The 10,605-nt window shown below is 50.5% G+C and overlaps 1 protein-coding gene across 1 annotated transcript in view; it reads right to left on the bottom strand.

The window, feature by feature from the left end:
- Positions 1-849: 849 nt before the first annotated feature.
- The window catches only part of lgr4 (leucine-rich repeat containing G protein-coupled receptor 4), a 32,243-nt gene continuing 22,487 nt past the window's right edge, over positions 850-10,605 (bottom strand). Inside the window, exons 6-18 of the mRNA XM_028956728.1 lie at positions 10,459-10,530; positions 9,177-9,245; positions 8,282-8,353; positions 8,086-8,157; positions 7,717-7,785; positions 7,014-7,085; positions 6,718-6,783; positions 6,562-6,633; positions 6,361-6,432; positions 6,114-6,239; positions 5,851-5,945; positions 5,571-5,627; positions 850-4,143 (exon numbers count right to left, since the gene is read on the bottom strand). Coding sequence (XP_028812561.1) covers positions 2,720-4,143; positions 5,571-5,627; positions 5,851-5,945; positions 6,114-6,239; positions 6,361-6,432; positions 6,562-6,633; positions 6,718-6,783; positions 7,014-7,085; positions 7,717-7,785; positions 8,086-8,157; positions 8,282-8,353; positions 9,177-9,245; positions 10,459-10,530 — 2,338 coding nt within the window. The 3' untranslated portion in view covers positions 850-2,719. The remainder of the gene's footprint in view (positions 4,144-5,570; positions 5,628-5,850; positions 5,946-6,113; positions 6,240-6,360; positions 6,433-6,561; positions 6,634-6,717; positions 6,784-7,013; positions 7,086-7,716; positions 7,786-8,085; positions 8,158-8,281; positions 8,354-9,176; positions 9,246-10,458; positions 10,531-10,605) is intronic.

Here is a 10,605-nt window from a genome sequence, read left to right as displayed (position 1 = left end):
TTGTGAACCAGAAGACCCAGGTTCAAACCCCACTTAATAACATTGTGTCCCTGAGCAAGACACTTCACCCTGAGTGACTCCAGGGTGGCTACAAACTACAGATCCCATAATGCAGTGCTTCAGTTGCCTTGCTGAACACTTTGTGACGCACAAAGTAAACAATGATGAGTGGTTTGAGGGGTGGATGTGCAGTTAAAAGTTGCATTATACACTATAATATGCACATTATACACTATGCAATATGCACGTGTTATTGAAGCAGATTTTCTGAGCAACGTCCGAATGAAAACAGGAACAATTTGACTTCAACATTTAGGATCTGTCAGAACTGCTCCCCACACTGCACCAGCACAGCGCCGAGGGTTCCCAGCCAAGTATGCGTCCGGTCCCCTCTAAAACGAATCGCTAAACCTCGACTTTTTAATGCGCCAATCAGTGAACGGGAAGGGAGGACTGCAGACCATTCATGATGTCTGCAGTTTGAGAATTTGGACCTAATCCAGCATTGCCAGTGCATCTCCAAAAAAAAAAAAAAAAAAAAAAAGAAAGAACACATCAGGAGTGGGTTCTGTAGTGACAACGTGCAGAACAAGTACACATTTATTTTATTTTCTTTGTATTTGTTGGTCTTCTGGAGTCTCCACTCAAGCCATTCCTTAACTAGGCCCGAGGTGATAATTAATGGCCTAATAATGACTGCGAAGATATGCGGGTTGGAACAAAACAGTCCTGGCCAGGGTTGTGAAACGCTGTCCTAAGATGCCTACAGGTGCAGAGTTTTCAGTGACACGTCCTCTTGCGCATGGGTGTGGGTACAGGCAACACACACACGAACACATGACACGGCACTTTAAAAGCAATTTAGTTTATAGATTTCGATTTACAAAAATGGAACTGTATACAAGATTACAAATTCCTCCCAGAATTGGCATGGACTAAAGACGCGACTCGGTTTGTGACAAAATACAGAAATCAGACACATTTACAGAGCAAGAGGGCGCAATCTCACACACTCACACTCACACACACACACACACCAGGCTGTAGCAGAGGTAGCTTCCACGGTTCCACCATGCATCCCATTGCTGATCGGCTGAGCTCGATTCAAATCATTTAGACAGACGCTTTCATCAGAGACTCGTACAGACAGCCGACACCACTTCACCCCTACAGCTCCACCCATCATGACTTATGAGCCGTATTGATTCTTTTTTTATTTTTTTTTTTTTAAAGATAAGGTTCCGGTGGTGATAATCACCGGTGGTGATAAAAGAGTTTCCAATGAGATTAACCACTTAAATCCTCAGAATATATTTCCCAGTCGTCTTCTCCCTGCAGGTCTTTATAACAGCGGTGCATTATATGCATTTCAATGTCCGTATAAGGACAACGGCCACATTTGAAATGTTCACAAAAAAGGGTCATTTGCTATTCTGTTTGACCAAAGAGAAGGTGGAACATGAGAATAAAACAGAACAAAAAAAACAACCGTGTGCAGTAGTGTGAGTTCCTGGTCGGCGTCAATTTAGGAAAAAAATATAAATCATTAAAAACAGCATGTTAGCAGGGAAAGGTAAAATTTGTGTGTGCGTGTGTGTGTGTGTGTGTGGACGCCACACCTGTTAGCAGGTGGCGACACCCCTAAAACGCTGGACATCCAGTTATGCCACCAAGTGTCCCGGGTGTCATTTAGCCGGTGTTGGGAGGCTTCATTACTCCCCGACTCAGAGTTTAATTATGAGACGGGAAGTGGCACAGTTTTCACCGCTGCACTCCTCTCTCCGGGGGAAAACCCTTCCTCTCAACCATGCTCATTCACACACACACACACACACACACACACAGAACAGATTAACAATAAATAAGTACACACACACACACACACACACACACACAAGGAGACGCAGGTTAAAGCAATGCAGTAAAACCATCTGGTAGGCAGTTAAACCTCCTCACAATTCAGCATCAGAACCCAGGTCACCTCACAATAGGACTCCGCCTCTTTTTTTTTTTTTTCCTGGTGCTGCATGCGGCATCGGTGAGGTTAATTACCCGGTTAATCACCCAGTCCTGTTTGTTGGTGTATAATCGTTTCTGACGCCCCGGGGGGCAGACTTTAATGACGTTTTTATGAACAAAGTTTTAAAAGGGGGCGGAGCCTGTAGGCATGACTGACAGCTCTCACACACCCTACGTCCTCTTTCTGGACTATTTAAACCCCCTCCTGTCAATACGTGCCACGCCCAGGTGTGGTGCAGCTTCCGTCTCCTCCCTTCTCTACATGCCTAATACCCCATGTACACAAACGTGACCACGCCCACTACCACTACCAACATGCAGGTTATCGGCGCTTTAATTCCACCGTTCTGATGGATGAACTAGTGACGTTTTAGACATTGAGGACCTGGACATTTGGCCCATCATGTCGAAACAGGAGGCCGGTGTTTCTGCTCCAGCCCTAAGATTAAAACATCAGGGAATGACAGAATGAAAAATATTAACTCTGGCGGGGGAAAGTTCCGAATCCGCGCATGTGTTCAAACACAGACAAACACGTTCAGAAAAATAGGACTTAGTACAAAAATATACGTCTCGTTTCATCGTGTGAGGGCCAGGCGGGCCCCGGCAGAAGGGACTGTGGGTAAGGGGGCTCCAGGTTCCCTTTTTGGTCGGTGTTCCGGTCACCCCGCTGGAGAAGTTCCGTCCCGGTGTCTCGGCGTCACACCTTGCCGCGGGGCGGGGTGTAGGCGTACTGAACCAGCGGGAGCCCGCGGCTCTGGCAGAAGCAGGCGCGGCCGCAGGCCTGCACCTGGTCCGAGCTGTCCGACACGAAGGAGTCGCCCTCGTCGGCGTACTCCGACTGAGCCGACGGGGTCCCGCCGCCGGCCCAGAACCCCGCTCCCCGGGGAGGGTGGGCGGCGCGGCTGGGGGTCAGCGCCGGGCAGCTGTGCGACTTCACCAAGTGTCTGCCAGCCGAGGAGGAGGAGGAGGAGGAGGAGGGTGACGCTGATGAGGAAGAGTTCCTGGCCAGCAGGGCGGCTCGGCAGCAGTGGCCGCACACGGCAGGCTCCGCCCCCAGCTGCTGGTAGGCGCTGCAGGTGTAGCCCGGCCCTGTCTGCAACTCGTCGTCCGGCAACATTCCCTGGCAACCGGCAGCCCGAGCGGCCACCCCGGTCACCGCGGCGACCCCTTTGGTCCGCCCCCCGGTGCCGCAGCAGCCTCCTCCGCCGTGGTCGCGTCCGCGGAGGCGGAGCCAGTCTCCCCGGAAGGCGGGGCTGAAGAAAACGTAGAGGACCGGGTTCAGGCAGGCGGGCAGCGGGAAGAATATGAGGAGGACGGACTTGGCGATCTCCGGGCCGCCGGCCGAGTCGGCGCCGGTCAGCAGCGGGGCGAAGGAGAAGGCGGCCACGGGGCAGAAGAAGATGCAGTTGGTGAAGATGAGCCACGCCACGTGGCGAACGGCGCCCGCCTGCTCGGGGTCGGCCAGCTGCGCCCGCCCCAGGCCGCAGTAGAGCTGGGTGTAGACCGCCGCCGTCAGCAGGAACGCCAGCGCGTTGAGGAGCGTCAGCGCCACGGTGACGCCGAGCCACGGGCCGCCCTGCGATGCCGAGAAGGGCAGGCAGAGCGGCGACACCGCCGCTCCGGGATCCGCCGCGGGAGGGACCAGCGGGAGGCTGGCGGCCCCCGCGGCCAGCAGCGCCAGCAGGGACGCCGCGACCCCGAACCTCCGCCGCCCGCCTCGCGGCGCCCCCGCCGCCCCCAGCAGGGCCCTCACGGCCACGCTGCGCTCCACCGCCGCCAGCGCCAGCAGCAGCACCGCCCACTCCGAGCTGAACACCGCCAGCACGCCCAACGCCGGGCACCCCGCGCCCGTCTCCCACCACACCCCGTACGCCGCGAACGCGCCCCAGGCGGCGGCGTCCAGCAGCACCAGCGCGGCCACGTACAGCCCGGTCAGCAGGTTGGATCCGGCCAGCAGGCCCACCAGCATCCGCGCGGGGGACAGCGGCGTGCAGGAGCCGCGCCGGACGAACGTGGCCAGCAGGACCAGGACGTTGAAAGCCAGAGACACCGCGCATATGAACCAGACGGTCAGGCGGATCATCCAGCTGCCCAGCAGGTGCTCGCATGGCTTAAACGCGCCTGTCGAGAAGGAAACAAAATTACGTTAATTCCATTAAGATAATATAAGATAAGATAAGAAGAACTTTATTTACAAAAATAGTGCAATAGAGCAAATATCAAAAATAGCTTAAGGTTCAATAACAATAATGACATTACTATATACAGTGAAATGGCCGAGATTAACACAGCTTTGTTTCGTACACTTCCTGGGTGGGGGCTGAACTAAATTCTAGCCACATACTTTAGTAATTAATATGCATGAGCCCCCCCCATCATTTCAAAAGTAAAGTCAACAATCATGTATGTATGTGTGTGTGTGTGTGTGTGTGTGTCCAGTGATTGTCACTTGTGATACACAACAGCACAGCACACGGTGCACACAGTGAAATTTGTCCTCTGCATTTAACCCATCACCCTTGGTGAGCAGTGGGCGGCCATGACAGGCGCCCGGGGAGCAGTGTGTGGGGACGGGTGCTTTGCTCAGTGGCACCTCGGTGATTCAGGATTCGAACCACCAACCTTCTGATTATGGGGCTGCCTCCTTAACTGCTAGGCCACCACTGCCCCCTATTTCAATAAAACATTCCCTACTTGAAATTCCCCACTGTGATACTCTAGTCTCCCTTCTAAAGCTCACTTCATCTGAAACCCGAGTGAAAATAGGAGCAACATGAAATTGTGGCAGTAGCCCTATGGGAAAGACCCTCACCTATAAACCAGAAGACCAAACATCACCTACAAGCATTGTGCCCCTGACACTTAACCCCCTAACCATACCCCGTAACTACTGGTTGTAAGGTGTCTGCTAAATGCCACGATCGTGAAGTTGTCCTAACAGATGCTAAAGGGACTGGAGTGCAGAACAGTAGTGAGTAACATTTCAGATGTTTTTGCCCCATTTGTTTTCAGCGTCCAAACCAACACGTTAAAGATTGAGCCACAGATAAGTAATAAAGAGAAGTGATTGTCACATGTGATACACAGCAGCACAGCACACAGTGCATCCAGTGGAAATTTGTCCTCTGCATTTAACCCATCACCCTGAGTGAGCAGTGGGCAGCCATGACCGGCGCCCGGGGAGCAGTGTGTGGGGACGGTGCTTTGCTCAGGGGCACCTCAGTGGCTTTAAATGATTTTATCTTTTGCGATTACATGACATCCTAATTGCTGAAGTGCACATGTTCACCAGCAAACACATACTTGGCCCAGAGTGTCAGAGCTTAATGTGGCTCAATGAGGGGACTAATGTTAGTCATTTACTCAGAGCACACAGGCTGTAAATCTCTTTCGCCCTCCAATAGCACTTCATTGAGGGATCGAACTGCTTCAAAGATAACTTTCCATACAAATTCGGTTTGCAGCTCTTAAGGCAACATGTCCCATAATTCTTAGCAAAAAGGTGATGCACAGCAGAAGGAGGAGGAGGAGGATGCTGCTTCATTAACCTGGAGCTGGGGAGCAGTGCAGGACCAGAGAAATCCTCTCGACTCCCTCATCACCGCCTGCAAAACAAATACAAACATTCATTTAACTGAAGTCCATTAATCTGTTCCTCTTCCATCAATCAGCCCCTGGTTCAGTTCCCCCGATATATCAGATCAGGGCTGCGTATGTATCAATAGTAGCGCGTGGAAGAGTCTGGGTGATCGTGCCACCTTGCAAAAAAAAAAAACGCACATCAAACATCCACAAACCGAGAGTCACGGTCATTAGTGTCCCCCTCACCTGCGCCTTTCTTCCTGGAAACCTCATCAGAAGAGCTAAATGGGTCGCAGCCAATGAACGCACAGCACTGGTAAGCATAGGGCACAGATATGGACCTGAGGGGAAACAGGCAGTTGGAGATTAAATGCTGGATCTCTCAGACGTTGTTATCTTCAACAGATAAAGTTCAACCAATATCACGCGGTTCGTAAGTAGGTAGATGTTCAGTTTCTGTAAAGCGTTGTCGGGCCCGGAGTCCGGAGTCAGCCGTTTAGGGCAAGTACCTGAGTTTGGGCAGTCTCCTGGCATTGAGTGGACTCTTTATCTGCAGATTGCCCGCAAGTCTCAGTTGACTGAGGGAGCCCAGGCCAACTACGGGCACAGTGGTCAGCGCATTTTGACTCAGGTCCCTAAAGAGAACACACATGCTTTTAGAGAACGTGTGTTTTACGTGTGTTTTATGCAAACCCAACTGTTGATAGTCTCTCATTACATCAGTGCCAGTGCTGCAAGAATTGAGTTTTCACTCACAGGTTAGTTAAGCTGCTCAGAGTCTCAAACGCGTTGCTGTGGATGTTTGAAATCTGATTCCTACTGAGGTCTCTGGAGGTAAAACAAAAATCAATCATCAATAATAAACGGAACTAAAGGAACCAAAGCACACACTAAACTCCAGTCATTGTGCATCTGATAAACCAATCTGTTGTACTAACGTTCACTCGAGATACTCACAGGACTCTCAGAGCGCTCAGGTCCTGAAATGTCTCTCTGCCCACCTGGCTGATACGGTTGTGCTGCAGACTTCTGCGTAAGATGAAAGAAGCATGAGCTACGCGCACACACGCAGACTCACGTAAAACAGAGGTGGCGAGGATGAGCTGAAGTTACATCTCCTGCAGCTTGACGCAGCCCTGGAAGGTCGGCAGCATCCCGATCTCATTGTACGACAGGTCCCTGAGGGGCAGAAACACTCCAGTCATAAACTAGCAAAGAGTACAGCCGACCGAGCCAGTAAATGGTGCAGCAGTGTATTTCATCCAGATCCTGTTACACGACAGCCATTGAGCTGATGCAAGCACTACTCTATGCGAGTAGCGAGATGAGTGCTATGCGTTTTAGCCTCAGCTTTTTGCCGCAGCCGGCAAACGGCGTAGAGTGTGGGTCTCTCTGGTGAGGTCACTTACAGCGTGCGCAGCAGGGCAAGGTCATTGCACAAGTCAACTGGGACGCCACTAATTTTAGTTCCGGTCACAGTCCTGAAACACAAAAGGTCCAGTGTTGGTACAAACATCCCATTCACTCACACACACACACACACACACACACACACACACATTCTCCCCCTCCAAACTGTTTCCATGGTGTGTACCAATTAGGAAGTACACTGCAGAATGCGGTGTTAATGAATGCATTGTGTGGCACAGAGGTGTGAACCTTCGCTGGTCTCACGATTCGATTACGATTATCGGTGCCTCAATTTGCGATGCACGACTATGCATCCCATAAATGTTCTCCATTACTCCACGCAACGTTTTCAGATACAAGCGTTAAGGCATGCGCTGCACTTGCAAAAAATGCCCGTGGTTTTCTAAACTCCCTATAAGACAATAATGTCGTGCGTGTTGTAGATCTCTGGACACTCAGAGACTGACAAGATCAGCTTTTCCTCCCTTCCCGCTACGTGTGTGTGTTTCGAAGGGGCAGAGCAAACACTGCACCGCTTAAAATGAATCACAGTGCGCAGCGGTCAAAGGAGCGGCACTGTACTCCGATGACGCAAGAATTGTTACGCCGCCACCAGAAAATCACCTAGCAACGGTGTGTTACACGCCTGCATCACAATGGATTGGTTATGAGGGAGTGTGTTAGGGTGCATGTTGTACTCACAGGCTCTCTAGGTTAACAGTGCCACTGAGGTTGGGGAACTCTTGCATCCTACTGGCCCCACGCAGCATGCTGCAATACACAAAACACAACATAACGCACACACACAAACACCTTCCTGATGCGGATCCACAACCGCAGCTGGACATCACATAATGCAAGTCATCAGTCCTCCTTCCATGGCTGGCTCCTTCTGCAGCTAATGCTGGCCTTTTATTCTCTGTATTCTATTTTGAAATATTTACCCTATTGAGTTGTAGGTCAAGTTCACACAGACCCTGCATATAAAATGCTGCATCCAGTAACAGGTCAGATGATTGTGAACTGTCGTGATTGTGAGTCACATTGTGAGTATTATTGTGATATACTCACAGAGAACTCAGATCAGACAGGTTCTGGAAAGCAGAGACTCCAACAAAGGTCAGGGGGTTGTCATAGAGGTGGCTGCAATAAAATAAAACACACACACACACAATTACAGCAGAGTGCTGATATGTACGGTTTCTAAATCGGTCGTCAGAGAGATTCCAAAGGCAATGGCAGATGAGGCGTGAGCGTGAATCCTTACATGGCCCGCAGAAAAGGGTTCTTGCGGAACGCTCCCTCTGGAATGATGCCGATGTTGTTGCTGTGGAACCCTCTGGAAGTAAGCAAACACAGAAACTCACAGAACAGCCTGACGTCAAAAAGGCAGCTTTTTACCGCCGGCTGGTGGCCTGCACAACGCTTCAAGTCTGCTTCAAACGAGTATTTCAGTAGATGCAAGTTAAGCAACAACGCACAGAGATCTCACAATTTCATTGGTTGTCTCAGTGTCCACATGGTTTGTTTAGTTGTGAGGTTAATAATGACTACGCAAGTCAGGCTGGATGTCCAAAGAAGGTGACACATACTGTAGCTCTTAAATATACGCATGTGCTCAATAAGCCCTTTTTTTAGGTCCTTGTTTAAGAGTATCCCAGTGTCTGCCCATGGATCCTGATGACCTTCTGTCTCTCATCTCCCCCCCCTCCCTCCTAAAAGATCCCCCGCACAGATAATTATCCCTCTCCGCACTTCATTCCCTCCCATCCCTTGGCCGAACAGATCTCCCGGACAGATGACCTTCCCGAGGACGACTTCTTTTATGCGCTTCCGAACTTGACAGCTGAAACTGGCCGTGGTCACTGGAATGTCACGTTAAAATACTCGGCCTGCTGCTGTTCCCTCCCCCTGACCAGAAAAATGCCTCGCCTGGCCCAGTCGCCTCTCTTCCGAGTATTTGTTGTGATGGACAGAGAGAAACGGGGCGAACAGGGAGACCGGATGAGAGACAGATGATCCCAGTCATGAGTCTAAAGGGCCACGTCTCGTCTCATCTCACACTTTCGACTCTCTGACATGGACACATCAAACACCCAGAGAAAACAGGACAAGAGTGTGTGTGTGTGTGTGTGTGTGTGTGTGTGTGTGCGCGCACTCACAGCTCTTTCAGTTTGGGCATCGTCTGGATGGCTTCTGGAAAGGTCATCAGTTTGTTGAAGTTGAGGTCTCTGGAGGGACAGAAGACAAACATCCCAGTAAGAGGAGCTGATGGATATTTATAAATTGGACCCAAACGGCTCAGCCATTACCAACCACAGCCCCCGGTTCTGGCCACACCCGCTGTCCTAACGTTCTAACAGGGAAATGAGGACCAGTGCATGATCCTGAAGAGCTGGTCTACAGCTGGTCTCGCTGATTTAGCAGGGATTGAGAATGCTAACAAGTTGCCAGTACACACAGACACACACGCACACAAACTGTGGGAAAGAGTGTGTGTCAGAAGAGGAAGAACGATAGCCATCACTGCCTCAACTCTATTTACCCTGGCTGCAATTACCACGGGAAGTGGACACGCCAACGTCCTGCACCCCTCCGGGGACCGGACGCCGTGGGGGAGCCGGGAGGCTGGGTCACACTGGCCACCACCAAAACACTCTGCAACAAGTGCTGGGAAAACAGCCTGCTGAGACCACTTCCTCTCCCACTGAGACACACAATCTCTCACAAGTCTCAATTCAGAGAATAATAGCAAAGTGTTCCAACAACTCTTGAATATTGAAAAAGATTTTAAACAAGTGCTGCTATTAACACAAGGAGCAATAATTTATCTAACCAGATCGTACTGGGAATTTGAAGACAAATTTTCCAGACGACCTGCAGAGGGCGCCACTGAACTGTACCTGTACCCTGGAACCATTTAATTTAATTTCTTTCCCTATCCATCCTCACTACACATTCAACATATGTATATTGGTCCTTTTTTAATTAATGTGCCATGTCACTGTTTTAAATAGTGTTGTCTTACAAAATTCTGTACACTGTCCAATTTTTATTTTTTTATGCAACCTTACTGGCAACTTAAAGAAATTCACTGTAAAAACACAGTATCTCTGTATTTAATATGACAGGCGCTCGGGGAGCAGTGTGTGGGGACTCAGTGGCACCTCAATGGCAATGTAGCGGTTCGGGATTCGAACTGGCAACCTTCTGATTACGGGGCCGCTTACTTACCCGCTAGGCCACCACTGCCCTACTACAAACCCACCCCCCCCCAAAAAAAAAAAAACCCAAAAAAAAAAAACAGGAAAACGGGATTGTGTTGGGTTGCATGTTGCAGCATGCGCCCAGATTAACGTTGCCTCACCTCACTGTGCAGCATAAATGACTAATAATTGATAAAAAATAAAACAGAAGCCCCTCCTCTCTGGAACCGAAACTCACAGCGTCTCCAGGTTCTCCAGGCCGGCAAAACAGCTCGTGCCGATCTCCTCGATCTGGTTGTTGTGCAGATGCCTGAAAGAAGGGATCATGGTCATCGCGGGCCCACGTGCGTCGCTGATATCTGCAGCAGACGCCTTTGCGCCCTGT

Source organism: Denticeps clupeoides, chromosome 16 (assembly GCF_900700375.1).
Source record: "Denticeps clupeoides chromosome 16, fDenClu1.1, whole genome shotgun sequence".
In the NCBI taxonomy this organism is placed as follows: domain Eukaryota; kingdom Metazoa; phylum Chordata; class Actinopteri; order Clupeiformes; family Denticipitidae; genus Denticeps; species Denticeps clupeoides.
Note: the sequence above shows the minus strand (reverse complement) of the source record. Positions and strands in the feature narration are given on the sequence as shown.